This window comes from Aotus nancymaae, unplaced genomic scaffold, assembly GCF_030222135.1.
Source record: "Aotus nancymaae isolate 86718 unplaced genomic scaffold, 86718_ANA_hifiasm-v0.15.2.pri h1tg000058l, whole genome shotgun sequence".
NCBI lineage: Eukaryota > Metazoa > Chordata > Mammalia > Primates > Aotidae > Aotus > Aotus nancymaae.
The window spans coordinates 22,644,655-22,661,514 of NW_026988472.1; the positions used below are offsets into that span (position 1 = coordinate 22,644,655).

General features: G+C 34.2%; 1 protein-coding gene across 1 annotated transcript in view; it reads right to left on the reverse strand.

Annotated features, from left to right (window-relative positions):
* CFAP47 (cilia and flagella associated protein 47) overlaps positions 1-16,860 on the reverse strand; it is a 442,460-nt gene that overhangs the window by 65,099 nt on the left and 360,501 nt on the right. The window contains 3 exon segments of the mRNA XM_021669675.2: positions 6,782-6,938; positions 11,205-11,309; positions 14,060-14,171. Of these exon segments, the coding sequence (XP_021525350.2) occupies positions 6,782-6,938; positions 11,205-11,309; positions 14,060-14,171 (374 nt within the window).

Consider the following 16,860-nt stretch of genomic DNA (forward strand, 5'->3'; position numbering starts at 1 on the left):
GGTGTCAAAGAGGGGCAAGTGCCATACTTTAGATCATATAACTGGCTTTAAAACTACCATCTGTGAGCAGATAAAAAAATTTTAGTGGTCCTCAAGAAGGCAGTCAGACATAATGAGTTCAAGATGCTGTTCCACCACTTACTCACTGTAAGTGAGGAATTTGGGGAAATTTTTCAGCCTGACATTCCTCATCGGAAAGGCAGGAATACTGACCTCCAGGATTTTCAGGGGAGTTTGGGTACAATCACGTTGATAAAGCTCAAGTGTGGTAACATAAAGGGTCTTAATAAATTCTAGCTTCCCAGATTATTTGAAAGCTATTCGGTAGCATCCTGCTCCTCTTGGGATTCATAAATTGTTTGCTTTAGAGAATCTATACTATTCTCAGGTTGTTTAGGTACCTCCTCTCTTATCACCCTATCTTATTAACCTTTTGAAATTGGCATGGCTTCAAATATATATGGATGTCTGAAACATTATCTTCTCTACACCTTGCCTTACATAATATTCAACTGAAAGATCTTTCAAACATTCACCCTGAGGGCTGGATGCGGTAGCCCATAAGCCCAGCAACTTGGTAGGCCAAGGCAGGGAGATCACTAGAGGTCATGAGTTCCAGACCAGCCTGGGCAACATGGCAAAACCTCGTCCCTACAAAAAAAAAAAAATTAGTTGGGCGTGGTAGTGAACGCCTGTGGTTCCAGCTACTAGGAAGGGTAGAGTGGGAGAATCATCTGAGCCTGGGAGCCGGAGGCTGTAGTGAGCTGAGATCATGCCACTGCACTCTAGCCTAGGTGACCAAGTGAGACCATGTCTCAAAACAAAACAAAAAATACCCCCCTGTTCTTGTTAGAGGTTGCATATCTCCTTGCGTGATATCTCCTCCTATTCCTAAGTTGGGTATATCACAAAAATACAAAATACAAAAAAAGATGAATTAGAATACTTTTTTAGAAAATTGAAACAAGATTAGGGACATCATCTTTGGTCAAGGATGAGACACAGTACGGTCATGTCAATTACTTGGAAGAAGCCAAAATGTTTTCTTAGAAATTAATATATTGAGGGAAAATGTAGTAACATAATCAGGTCCACAGTACAAAAACCAGACAATTGCTCAAAAGAGGGAACCATTCTTCCTGATACTAACAACTGATTCATAAAAACATTTCATTTAAAAACGATTGCAGTGTGATAAGAAAGCCTTTGATAACATCCTCACCAAAACATCATGATGACTCCTTTAGAATATTTCTATGCAATCTGGTGTTATGGCTAAATGACATCACAACACAGTTAAATTCACTGAACATAATTCTTTATGTGGTTGGGGGAGGGTGTAGTCAATTTCAAGTACGGGTTTCTGGCTCCTTCTATTTAATCTGTTAAGCAGATTTCAGACCACTCACAGAAACAGATCGCAAGTATTTCCTGTAATCCTTTACACCATTATCTCTCCACTTGAGCTTTTCAGTTTTATATATAACTAGGTGAACACTTAGTGAGAAACTGTTCTGCTTGCTTACTGAGAAGCCATGTACAAAGGTATACAGAAACCTAGATTTGCAGAGTTGGCTTTTTAATCTTACTTCCTTCACTTAATAGCTCCATGATCATGAACAAGTTGTTAAGCCTCTCTATTCATCAATTTTATCCTCTTTAAAGACAGATATAATGCCTATTTCAGAGGGTTCCTGTCTTAGTTGGGGTTTCCTCAGAAGTTGTTATTTGGGACGTGACCTCAGGAAATGCCAGTAGGGAAGTGCAAAAGTGAGACAAAGATTAGAAGAACTCCAATAAATGGTGTATTACAAAGGAAGTTACTAATGTGGATACATGAGGCTCAAGGCAACTAGGGAACTCTGAGAACGAGTGCAGAACACACATATCAAAAGTATACTGCTCAGGGGGATGGGAACTGTAATATTTATCCACCACTTCCTGTCATCCTTAGGTTGAGGAAAAATAACTCACTAGGGCAGCCAATGGAAATACCCAAAAGAGTTACAGGTGTTGGTAGCTGGACAATGGCCCAGATAAAGACTAGTTGAATATTCGTTGTCCTGAGATAACTAAAAGAATTACACAAATGAAGTGCTCAGTATAGTCTTTATAATTGGCAACTATTATGTATCCCCAGATTCAACCACAACTGTGTATCACCTGTTAAATTATAAGGGCACTATATGCCTTAACTGAAACTTAAGTTAAAGGTCAGGTTCACACCCTCATGTGCCAGTTGTGGAGCATAACAAGTATTTATGCTTAAGTGAAGGGCAAGCCATTCCACTAAGTCATTCCCTGTGATGGTGCCAAAATTCTCCTTAGAAAATAATGGTAAGTTTGTTGTAATGCATAGACCAGTGTGTGCCCAAGGTCCTCAATTTCTTCACCAAATAGCACAGCCACAATAATATTTAGCATCAGACTATTTTAAGATGGATATAACAAGACACTCATCTTGGGTACTAAAAATATCAGGAATATAGGTAAGCCTTTAGAAACATTTTCAGGCAACATAGTATAGTTATCTGAAGAAAAATTAGTCTGGACACATGAAACATTAAACATGTTTGCTAAAGAAACAGATTTTCAGATTTTTGGAAAAATTCTAGGTATATACTGTGAGCTTTTCTGCTACCTATGGTCATGGACTTTTCCACTGTTACTGGCTAGAATCTTCTGAGCTTTGCTTCTTAATTCCAATTTTCCCCCAACCCATCCATATCCATCATCCGCAAACAATTCTAGAGTTAGCTTTCAAAATGCAGGTTATAAAGTCAGGTAATCTTTTGAAAACTGTCATTATGTAGAGGATAAAAGTTGGATTCCTTATTATAGTATTTAAGACTTTTGTAATATTCTAACACATCTCTTCTCTCTTTTGCCTCTCTCTCTCTCTCTCTCTCTCTCTCTCTCTCTCTCAAATAGGTAGGTAGATAGATGATAGATAGACAGATAGACAGATAGATAGGTAGACAGATAGTGTTAAAAAATTTAGCCTAGAACTGCTCCTTACATATTTTAAGTCCAGCCTAAAGGTTTCTCTGTACATAGAGAACTATAAGCTATATGGAACTGTAAACAGACCGTAAGCCTACTCTTACGTCATTCACTGAGGTGGCCAACTGTTCAAACTGTGTTCAAATATGGCAAACTCAGAGCTGTAACCAGTTTGGCTGTTTTTGTACCTCCCTTCTGTTTTCTTTATGTCACTTTTTTTTTTTTATGTCCATAAATCTTACACCATGTGGCTACACTGGTTTCTGAGCCCACTCTGGCTTAGGAGGCTGCCTGATTCGTGAATTGTTATTTGCTCAATTAAACTCTGTTAAACTTAATTTGGCTAAAATTTTTCTTCTATCAATACATAGATATATAGAGCTAGCGGTATATAAAATATATAAAGATTTCAAATTCACTACTTTTTCCAAGAAGGCAGCACTTTTAGAATGTCAAACTCACTATCAAACTTCTAGAGTACCCAATTATCTGTCTTTTCTCCTGGTAATAGCTTGGCTACTTTTATTTTTATTACTTCTCCCAGAAATAATGGCTTTCGATATTCCAAAGATCTTTGGTATTTAATTTCGAATGTGTTATCTCTAAGTTTTAGAAATTTGGGTATTTTATTTATGATCCAGTCATTCAGCAGGCAAGCATCAAAAGTCTGCTCTGTCTTATTTGCTCAAATTACTAATAGAGCATGTCTATAAAGATCTCACAAATATTGTGGGATGAACAAATATTAGCTACAATAAGTGTGACAAATATTTACATCAAGTTATGCACAAGTTGTCATGCCATCCATTAGGGGAAGAAATCATTCCAAGATTTGCAGCTAATGAGAAGAGAGACAGAGAGAGAGAGAGAGAGACAGAGAGAGAGAGAGAGAGAGAGACAGAGAGAGACAGAGAGAAAGAGAGAGAGAGAGAGAGAGAGAGGAGAGGAGAGGGAGAGGGAGAAGGAGCGGGGGGAGAGGGAGAGGGAGAGGGAGAGAGAGAGGAAAATGAGGAATGCAGGATCTCAAATGCTGTGAGATTCTTCACACCAGCAAGGCACCATTTGGTGAGATCAGTCTTGCTATAAACTTGCCTAAGAATTTTTTTTTAATTCTGTAGAATTGCTATGAAAATTTACATCTTCTTTTAAAAGACAAGATGAGATTGTCTACTTCTATCACGAAATAATTTAAAGACATTTACAAATATTTAAATGAGAAGGTATTTGAGATGGTTTAGCTTTGTGTCTCCACCACCCAAATTTCATCTTAAATTGTAACACCTCCCCAGGTGTTAAGGGAGGAATCTTGTGGGAAGTGATTAGATTATGGGGCAGTTTATCTCGTGCTGTTCTCATGAGAGTGAGTGAATTTTCATGAGATTGACGGTTTTATAAGTGTTTGACATTTCCTCTTACACACACTTGATTTCTCTTCCCTGCCACCATGTAACATATGCCTGGGTTTTTTTTTCCACCATGATTGTAACTTTCCTGAGGCCTCCGCAGCCATAAAGAACTGTGAGTCAATTAAACCTCTTTCCTTTATAAATTACCCAGTCTTGGGTATTTCTTTATAGCAGTGCAAAAATGAACTAATACAGCATTAATTTCTATTTTTTAAAGAATATATTTTGCATATACGTTAAATATTTTATTTCTTTCATCAGTCATGTTTTTCTGGAGACTATGTTTTTCTTTAGGTCAAATTGTGAGGCTTAGTCACCAAGGACTATAAGCACAAGTAGATATGTAGATAATGCATAAAAATGATACCAAAAAAGGGAGAAGAATAAGAATAAAACAGAAAGGGAGATGTCATCACCAACAAAGGGCAAACGAGTTCTTTTTCACATAGGATAGAGAGACAGAGAAAGAGAAATAAGATATTAGAGGTCTGTCAATTTTCCTTTGTCTCATACCTCCTCAGGTTTAAGGAAGAAGGGGAAGAAACAAAGCCTGAACATTTGCCCAAGAAAGAGTGAGTTTACTTAAAAGAGACTGTTTATAACTGCAAAAGGCTGATAAACTTTTAATTGTCAAGCGTACTATGTTTTCTTGTTATATAGCAGAAAGAAATTTATAACAATGTTAGAAAATTTAAAAGTCACACATTATTTGAAAGTTTATTTTTAATGTTAAAATCTTAACCCAAATTTGTTTTTTATTATATGTTCAGTTATAAGCATTTGGTTGTACCTATATGGAAAATTCCATTCCCTGGAAAGACCCATTGATGTGCCTAGTGTGCTTGCATTCTAGAAATTCTGACCCCTACAATTGGTATAAACTTCATAAAGACATATTTTTTGGTGTATATCTAAATTTATGATTTAAATCTCAAACACAGTAACTTTTATATTTAAATTTTGTCAGCTCCACGTTCCTTTTTCTCCAGGTTATTTCAAACCACCACTCCACTCTTCAAATTTTCTATTATATCACTTTTCCTCAGCAGATGAAAATGTAAATATGTGAACTGCTCCTAACTCCAAAGCACTTCCGCTACCTATTAATTCATCAACATCCATATTTATTTTATTTTATCCCCACCCAAGCAAGAAATGCCCCTCCTATTCAGCTCTTCCTTTACCTCTGTTCTGATCCCAACCCTCCTAGACCCTTAGCCTATCAGTTAAACCTTACCTCATTTATACCTTTAACTCCTTCTCAACCCTGGCTTCTCCCTTCTGCTTATACATATGCTCAATCTTTTCCATCTTAAAATGCTGATTTCCTTGAGTTTGCAATCAACATTTATTAAACACCACATGCCTCTCCTCATTGCAGCCAAAATTCTTATAAGGGAATTTTACATGAGATGACATTACTTTCTTAGTATTTAAAATTATTTCATTCAAGGAAGATGAAGAAATAATAGGAAAGCACCAAAGTGCAACAAGTAAATGACATGTTCGGCTTCGACATTAATCAAAAATAGTAAATTTGCAATGATGATACAACATAATGTTCTTTCAATCAGATTGATGGAGATTAAAGACAATGTTATCACTCAGGGCTTACACAGCTTTTGAAAATAGGTAATGTCTATATTATATTCCTAATGGCAGCATGAATTACAAAAGCATAAACATTCTAGAGAGTAAGTTGGTCATTTATAAAAAACCATAACACACATATAACTTTAACCCAATCATTGCACTAATAATAGTTTTAGTAGAAGTAGTAATCATAGTTGAAAAGATAAATTGGTCATGCTCAATATTAGACTGAAAATGTGTTTCAAAAAACTCATGCTGAGTTAATTTTTAATTCAGACTCACACCATTTGTTTGTTTAATATAAAGTGACCAAACTCTTCAAATAATCTAATTAAAAGCATGTATCCTTAATATGGAATAAAAAAAGGGCAAGGCTGGTTGAAGTCAAAATTTATTCCAAATATGTTGTCTCTTTATTAAGAAAATGCAAAAAGGAAACAAAGTCATAATATCAGAATTTCTATAAAGTTTTGAGAATAAGTATTGGCATATTTGAGTAATATAAGAATCTTATAAATATAATTTACATATTTGGGTTTATGGATAAAATTGGAAGAACTTGATTTGTATAGATATCTAATTCTGATTCTGCACCATTATGAGCTGTGATTTCAGCCAAAATACTGCATCTCTCAAATCTTGTTTTCTCCTTTATAATTTTCTTTAGCTAACAGATTTCTAAAGTATTCATTTGTTCTAAAATGTTTTGATTCTATGCCAAAATAAGTCTGATAAATACCTATAAAATAACATGTAAAATATTAAAAAAAACAACTTACTTGTCAGTGTGATATCAATGAGGACCTTTTCCATTGTGGGATTTTTGAAAGCTATAACCATAGATGACTGAAGACCAATGCGTGTGATTATTCTTTTCGTGTCTAGAGGCTGGGGAAATAGTCCTACTCCAGATAAGTGGAATTTCCATTCTGTAAACTGTTTGAAAATAAGTATTCATAACATATGTGTTCTAACTGCATATATTTTATTTGCAATACTTAATAAGCATACAAAAATTTGGCTAGATAAGTTTTGTTGTTAAAAAGCATTGTTTTATTTTTCCTTTCTTTTCCAAATTCTTTTTGATTTTATGAAAAATAATTCTATATATTTTCATTTTGAAGCAGAAGAGGGCAAAAGAGCAATATTCAAATATCAAACATATTTCAATGCATATAAAGTAATTTATAGCAACATAAAAGATAAACTTTAATGGAAAACTTTGCACTCTGTTCAAGTTGCTTTGGTTTTGTTTCCTTTTGTTTTGTTTTTTGTCTAACAAACTTGGTACCAAACACTGCTTGTAGTTTCCAAACTCTCTGGGTGAACTTTAAATGAAATTCAGATAGCTACCACATTAAGGCAAAGAAGATGAGGCACACATTGAAGCTACATTAAAAGGAAGTATGTACAATTGCATGCTATATTATTTACCCCCTTCACTGAGTAGAGTGCATTATCTGTTACCACATGATATGGATAAATGAATCAAAAATTATGTGAAGGAGATTGAATGTGGTTATTATTTTTACCTACCTTTCATAGGTATGTAAAGCTGTGTTTGGAAATCCCTTTGTATTTTAGGATAAAAGTCCCTTCAGAGTATAGTAGACTGTGACTCAGTTCTAGGGTCTCTTAAACTTCTGCAATAAACACTTTGCTAATGTTGCAGATGAATAAAGGATCACAAACAATGTCCTACTTTATAATTTTTTCCAACTATATAGATGTTTCCAAGCTTAAATTCCAATAAAAAGAGGGGAATTTGCTTTAAGATTATTTCAAATTAGGAGAAGTAGTGAAAGAAAATCCAGAAAATCCTGCCTCCTTAGTAGGGAGAATTAAAGGCAAATTTCATCTGGATATTATCTTCAAATGACTGTATTACTATTAGTCACAGATTTGACTAGCATAATATAAATTCACTGTATTTTCAATAATAACGTCCTAACTTGTTTTGGCAAAATTGACTGACTAAAGTCAAGCATCAGAGTTCAATTTAATTAAAAAGTAGTTTAAATAATTTTATCAATAATTTTATTTACTATTTGGATATTTTATAAAAGAAATCTTAAATGGCAGAGCTTGTGTTACTTTAAACCATTGGGAATGAGCCACGTGACAAAAAGAAGGTTATGCTTTCATGTTTTCTCAAGTGGCCTAGAGTACTGGAGTTCCTACGTTAAACCACATCCCACGATTATTGAACACTGACATGCAACACTTTTCTTAGCATTGATTAAATTATTTACTTGGGTTCAGAGTAGTAAATTAAAAAGTAACCCAGCAAACACATGCACTCAACAATTAAGTAATATATTCAGCCCATATTTATCTCTATCTTCTTCTAAAGGAGAGCCAGTAAAACTTTTAAAGATACAATTTTGATACTTCTGAAAGAGAAAACAAGTGGATATAAAGGATAGCAAATCTGGCTTACACAGTGAGCTACAGAGAATTAAAACTTGCTAAGAATAATCAGATCTTTCCATAGGCACAGGTTACAAAGATCACAGACTCAAGCTGGATTGTAAAACCACTCTGATTTAATAAATTCTTCCTTAATTTTTGCTATTCTGACCTTTAGATGAAACAAATCATACAATCAAGTATGAATGAAATAAACAAGGCACCTATTTGAAAATAAAAGGAAATATCTGAAAACTAAGAAAGAAAATCTCAGAACATAATATTTGAAACCAAAGAGAAGTTATAATTACCACATTTGCTGCTTACTACTGCTCCTCTTATTTTGCTACGTAGTAACACAATCTAGTTTAGAGACTGGTTGCATAAAATATACATTCATGATATCTGCAGTTGTGTTGTACTAACCAAATTAATCACAGGATTCAAAATCTGCACAAACAATCTGAACTTAACCCAAACCCTAACCATAACTGAATGGTTACATTTTTATACAATGCAGAGCTTTTCACATGAATTGAAACCAGAAACAAATGAAGCACATAACGAACCATAGCCATTTCCCTCAATCCAGCAAAGTGGTACAATCAGAAATAAAGTTTACCTTATAAGCACAGCAGTTAGTTTGCTTTAGATTAATCAGGTAATCAGCTGTGTGTGTCAGTTTAGATAGATTTAATCAGTTAAATCAAGAGAGGATGGAAACCTATACGACTATTTCCCTAATGGTAAAGTCATTCTAAACTCAGAAAAATAAACTCTAAAGTTTATTTTAAAAAATACCTTTACATGCCTGCTCATACATAATGCATATCACATTTTCAAAATTTCATTCAATTAATACTTTATGATGAACTAGTTTTTCTTGCAAAAGATATCAACTGAATGAATTAAATAAAAGAAGACGGCCTAAATGATTTAATGATAAATAGGGCAAGAAAAACCACAAAGGTTACAGCAATATATTGAAAAGGTTGAGGAGGTCCTAGACCTGGAAGCTGAAAGGATGAATTATTGATTGAGGTCTAATCATAGATGAATCCTTATAGATTTGCTACAAGTTGGAAGGAGATATTCAGAGTGACTGTAATTAACCATCAGTGTTCAACTGACTCATAAAAGGTTTGAATTATTTTGATGTTTGAGCCTTTTTGTGTTTGACAAAGAATTTAACATTCAACTTCTAGGCTAGGATTTTTTTTTTTTTTTTTTTTTTTTGAGACGGAGTTTCGCTCATTACCCAGGCTGGAGTGCAATGGCGCGATCTCGGCTCACCGCAACCTCCGCCTCCTGGGTTCAGGCAATTCTCCTGCCTCAGCCTCCTGAGTAGCTGGGATTACAGGCACGCACCACTGTGCCCAGCTAATTTTTTGTATTTTTAGTAGAGACGGGGTTTCACCATGTTGACCAGGATGGTCTCGATCTCTTGACCTCGTGATCCACCCGCCTCGGCCTCCCAAAGTGCTGGGATTACAGGCTTGAGCCAAGGATTTTTTAAAGCTATTAAGATGCAGAACTGATTATCTCCCTGCTAACTTCTAAGACTATCCTTGAATAGATATGCTTTCCATCAGAAATGCAAGCAAATAAATTCTTCCTAATAATTATGATGAAGGGATTCTAATCCTGCTATGTAGCAATCACTTAAAAGGACAACCTTGTTAAAATCACTTGTCTAAAAGAAAATCAACTCCATTGTATTATTCCTTCTGTGTGATAAGGATTACTGTTTATCTCCTTTAATATTTTTGAGAAAGAAGCATATTTCTATAGTATATGTTTCAGGTCACATATTAGTTAGTCATTACAGTATTTAGACAATTTCACAGCCTCAAAACAAATTGTCTAAAAATGAATTACAAAATTTTTTTTAGAAACAAAGATACTTTAGTTACTCATAGGCCCTATACCGACATGGAGACCCCTGTATCATATTTGATTCCACTGTCCCTCAGATATCAGGGTTTTGTAAGCTCCTTGATGTCTTCTAAGATATGAAGTACATTCCTCCATTTGCATTCCTCCCATCAACATTAGAAGAAGTAAAAATAATATAAATGTAAATTTTTACATGAAATTTTTATTGGCAGTAAGAGAGTTACAATCAGTTGGCTAAGTAGCTGTAAGAAGTAGCCATGAAGATGAGTTGAGACCAGATTATCCTGGATTCAGGTCACACCTTAACCTTTTAGTAGCTGCCTGATTTTAATTTCTCTGTGTCTCAGATTCCTGAGGCATAAAATAGGATTGATAACAGTACTTCCATTATAGGAGTATGGTGAGAATGAATTGGGATAATTCTTAGAATGACAGGAAAGACATTTAGAGATTGTCAAGAAGTGATAAACTATTGCTTTTAAAAGTTAATATTTAGGAACACTGTTCTGATGAAATGCAGTGAAAAAAATTACAAATATTTACAAATTGCATTCTATATTTTATATTTAAGTTTATGGAAAGTTGAGTAGTAAAACTCAAATCAGAAAATTAACATAAAAGACAGTGATTTGACATGTACATTAAAATATCTGTATTTTAAATCTGGGTATATATTTCTGTTCATTCCACTGACCTATGTATTTAAAAATACCTTCTTTAGATGTCTGCATGTACATAATACATACTGTATTTTCCAAAGATCATTTAACTAATGACTTATAATTAACTTGTTTTACTTGCAAAATATGATAATTGAATGAATGATGAATTATATTTATTTATATATTGATTTAAAATTTAATTAACTTGGCTTGGTCCAAGAACACTCTATCATACCTGAGTACAGTGGAAGTTGATGCAAGCTTGATGATGAGCTCTTCCAAGCGCAGAAGGGTAAAAGTGAACAGATAACTCCCTGGTGGAGTGAGGAGTTATGATCAGCTGTGTAAATGGAAAAAGCAAAGAAGGAACAAAAATTAATACCCATTTGCTTTGTTATCTCTGTGTACTAGGTATATGCAGGGTTGATGTTTGTGTGATTAACATGTTGCCTTGCAGCAAATTATCTGTTCTCAGTATGCCTGCTCCTTGAATCTTGTTCAAAGGTCCCATGTTGAACAGTGTTTAGGGTGCTCACATCATATTCTTATCCAAGATAAAAAAAGAAGTCCGGGTTCACTTTTAAAGCTGAGTTTGAATCCCCAATAAAAGACATAAACATTTTATGTAGGAACCCATAGCATATTGTCCATCCCAAGGTACATGTCAAACCACCAGTAACTTAAATTTTGCCTTGGTAGTATCAAAAGAAATGAACTGTTTCTAAGCAAAGGTATAAGACATGCTTCTTTAATGTGCAAGGAAGTTTCCTCTCCCTCCTATCTTGTATACATTCAAGGTGTGACCCTCTAGGATAACTTGAGTTTGTACAGTATTAGCTGAGTTACTTCTTCAGAGACTGTGAAAGAAGCCAGTGACGATCACAATATAATAAGGGCTTGAATATATTATATAATCGAAATGCTATACTGGAAATAATTTAATTTTAAGATAAACACTTACAAAATGATAGCAAGAGTGGCACATGGAAGTCTATTATTTTACACTAATATATTTTGCCAGATAAACTTTGAAAAGGCAAAATTACAATTTAGCAGTATCTTTCAATCCTTCTAGAATACAGCAGTTGATGTCCAATAAACTCTGATAATGACTATGAAATGCAAATGCAAACTTTGTTTTATATTTAGAACAGAGCTACCTGTTTATTACACAATTGTGGTTTATCTACATATAATATTTTTACCTCAGGCTGGCGCTCTCCCTGATATCTTGAATGTTTCAGGATTATCAGTTAATATACATTTTAAGATTATTAATTAATTTCCATGTCAGACTTAGCAAAATTAAGTAAAATTGCACTTAGAAAATTTGGAAAAATAGTTTATTCTCTCCATAGATATAAAGACATAGATATTTTCTCTCTATATATTTTTCATTTATTATCATTACAATTAATGTGTGTTCCTAATTGTTTTATAAAATGTGATAGTATTTTTCTCATATATAACTTTTTGAGTTGTTTTCTAATATTAGAGTTAATTGCATATTCAGTGCTCAATAGTGTTTGATAAATGATTAGAATAATTAATAGACTAGTAAGCCAGGGTTGGAAATATTAAAGTTCGTATTCTTGATTATGTCACATAAGTTTGGATGTGCAATACATTACATTTATTTTACCTTGGATCACAGATTAGACTCTTCTCTAAAAGTAGAGATATAAAAGATACAAAAACATACTTTCTAATGAGAAATTTCAGTAATACATAAATTATATCCTGAGTATCATACTTTATATAATTTATGGAAAAATATGGTATTGAATGATATAATATGTGTACATTTTAACACATTTTCTAAGATTAAAGCATATATGCCAATTTTAGCAATATAGTAATTAGTGATTTTTAATTTGACACACTATGATGTTAAGAACTACTTTTATATCATTATATAAGCTGGTAACCAGTAACTGACAAGAGACAGATGTTAAGATATAAAGAAAGAAATCAAAGTGTAGATTTGTCAAACAATCATTAAACAACAAATAGTAAAAGCCTTTATTTAAATACTATGTCTACTAGCAGATTTCATGATTTACTTGGGAGTACCTTGATAAAATAGTCTATTGTAACTATCATTTTGATGTTTACCTGAAAGTATGACACTCACTGCCAGTAAGTGGTGTCTATGCTTTAGAAACAGAGATAGTCATGCTAAACCTCAGGATCTTATTTTGTAACTTGCAGGAAGAAGAAAAGTGATTTAGTATCATTGACTGGATCTAGCCTCTGCCAGGATCTAAGAATGAGAAATTGAGCAGAGAAAGAAGCAGAGAGGGGTAGAGCTGTCAGCATTGTCTGAAAGTGTGTGTCTGTGTCAGGGGTGAAGGAATGGGGGATGGGCAACAACTCAGGAAAGGCTAGAAAACAAATGGTCTCTTGGAACCCTGGAAATATATAATGACAGTAGACTTAAAAATCATAATACTGGAAAGTACTAAAAAATGATTATTAAAATGGTGAGAAAGAAAACACAACCAATTTATTATAATGGAGTAATCATGAGCATGACTCCAGCATATAAAATTCAAAAATTCTTTATTAACATGATATTGTTTTGTTGATAAATTAAAATTCAAGGGGAGAAGTATGTAAAATAAAATGCTTCTTTTTTAAAAAAAATTATATTTGGAGACAGAGTTTTGCTCTGTCACCCATGCTGAAGGGCAGTGGCACAATCTCAGCTCACTGCAACCTCTGTATCCTGGGTTCAAGTGATTCTTATGCCTCAGCCTCCCAAGTAGCTGGGATTACAGGCGCATGACACCATGCCTGGTTAATTTTTTTTTAGTAGAGATGGGGTTTCACCATGTTGGTAAGGCTGGTTTCGAATTCCTGACCTCACATGATCCAACTGTCTTGGCCTCTTAAAGTGCTGAGATTACAGGTGTGAGCCACCGTACCTGGCCTATAAAATTCAATTCTTAAAATTTAGAAATTTAAATCCCTGTTAATAATTATTTAATAATTAATAATTCAAGTGATAACACTCCACCAGTGTCCCAAGATCAGAATTGGAAAATGCTCTAGCAGCAGTAAATTTCATCGCTCTCTGAATTTACTTACTTGTGATTTCATGTCAAGATCCAGGACAAAATTTTCAGGATTACTGTTTGTTGCTTGCAATTCTAAGGTTTCATGTGTAGTATTAGCTAAGGGAATGATCTGAGTGACATACCTGGGAGAAAAAAGCAAAGCTAGTAAAGTTGCTGGTATTCATAAACTTATTTAGTGTTAATTCCATAAACTTGACAACCCTTAGGATCAAAATATGTTATCCTATAAGATATGTTGAAGTCTTAATTCCTAGTACTTCAGAATGTGACATTATCTGGAAATAGAGTCACTGCATATATAATTGGTTAAAATAATGTATTACTTGAGTAAGATGGGCCCTTAATCCAGTATGACTGGTGTCTTTGTAAATAGAACTATGTGAAGACACACAGAAGATGGCCATATAACAGTGGAAGTAGAGATTAGAGTGATGTATCTACAAGCCACAGAAAGCCAAAGGTTGCTGGCAAGCACAAGAAGTTAAAAGATACCAGGCACAGTGGCTCATGCCTTTAATCCCAGTGCTTTGGGAAGTTGAGTCTGGAGGGTCACTTGAGGCCAGGAGTTCAAGATAAGCCTGAGCAACACAGCAAGACCCTGTCTCTATAAAATATTTAAAAAATAGCCAGGTATGGTGACTTGCCTGTAGTCCTAGGTACTCGGAAGGCTGAGGCAGGAGGACCACTCTAGCCCAACAGTTTGAGGCTGCAGTGAGCTATGATTGTGCTATTGCATTCCAGCCTCAGTGACAGAGCAAGACTCTGTTTCTAAAACATAAAAAAATAAAAGAAGAAGAAGTAGAAGCTAAAACAGGCAAGGAACTCTCCCTTACAGGCTTCAGAAGGAGCATGGCATGCTGAACCCTTGAGTTTAAATTTCTAGCCTTCAGAACTGTGAGGCAAGACATTTTTGTGGTCAGTTTATGGTGCTTGTTATGGCAACCCTAAGAAGCTAATATAATGACTTATTTTAGTTTCAAAATCAAAATAATTATGTATGAACTAATAAAATTTTACTAAATTAAATAATCCTTGGTTCTCTATTTTTGAGACCCAATATTATCCCATATTGGATATTAGAATATATTCCAGTTTTAGGAATAATGTTTACTTATTGTTTTATAACTGCTAAATCCAGACAAAAAAGCTAACATCGTCTAGTCACAATAACAGTGTAATAAATGCACAGTTTTCATTGATAACATTAACAAGATCCAGATTGATGATGAGTAAATGCCTAAAATATGTGACTATGCTCCAAGCAAATAATAAATGAATGTTCATAATTCTCAAACAACTATCAATTCTAATGGTCTTTAGTGTACAGCATCAAACTTGTCATCTTCATTGTTTCTGTAATGTTAAAGTATAACATGATAACATAATATTATCTATGTAAGTTTTTCATATCTCCTTACTGTTTCTTGCTTACAATATAGAGTAATTAAGATTAAAATATTTAGGTATCAAATCTGTAATTAAAAAATGGAATCATCACCATATATATATTAGTTTTCACAATGTCATGGCCCTGAGACAGAGGAAAATTGAGTAATATGTGCTGAGCAGAATTCAGTTCATAAATTCAAATTATATAATTCAAATAAAGCACCATTTTCTTATTTTTATATAAAGTATATGCATATAATGATTCCCCTTAAGAAGAACATTATATGTCAGTTTTATGATTCTAGACTACAAATTTAACAAGTCTCTGTAAATCATGAATTTGTTCTTTCACCAGGAACATATAAAGAAATTCAACAAAAATAACCCAAGTTTCATTAATTATAATGAATAAAATACACTAAAAATCATGATAGATTTCCCATCACTTTGTGGTAAGCATCTGCTTCCTATATTGCCAATTTTGCAAGTTTTCTCATATACAATACCTTAGAAAAAATAGGAATAAAAGATTTTCATACTAGATATCTATGCTACTATAAGACAAAAAAATTTCAAATATCATTTTTTTGGCTCAAGAACTATTCCTGGAAGAATTCAACACTCTTTTGATGTGCTAAGGGAGGGAAATTAGTTAAGAGGCACTAATTTTCTCACTAGGGTGTAAACTTCTTAAAAGTAGGTATTATGTCTTGTTTACCCCTATTTACCAGCACCAAATTTGGTGGCAGATATATAGTAGGAACTCAACGACCTAAATAAGAATGGTCATATCTCAAGGGATCATGGCATTAACCCACTGACCAGATGTTCACAGTTGTTCATTGTTTACCTCTGCTTTGCCTTGAGGAAACTTTCGCCAGATTTCTCTCCTTCCCACCAGCCCCTGAACTCTGCTTGTTCCTAAGCCTAAACAAGCATGCAGACACACAAAGTAACATGACCCCTTCTTAGCTTCTCCTAGGAGTTAGCTGGCCACAGTAAAACCCTTTTCCTGTTAGACACCACTGGCCATCTTCCCTTGCTAGTCCAGCTTTCCCTCCAAAGATTCTGTTTATATCTGCTTGTCTCTCCTTTATTTTATAAAAGACAAACTTTTCATTGCAGCACTGTTTACAATAGCAAAGACCTGGAACCAACCCAAATGCCCATCAATGATAGACTGGACAGGGAAAAATGTGGCACATATACACCATGGAATATTATGCAGCCATCAAAAACGATGAGTTCACGTCCTTTGTAGGGACATGGATGAACCTGGAAACCATCATTCTCAGCAAACTGATACAAGAACACAAAATCAAACACCGCATGTTCTCACTCATAGGCGGGTGTTGAACAATGAGAACACATGGACACAGGGAGGAGAGCACTACACACTGGGGTCTATTGGGGGGAAATAGG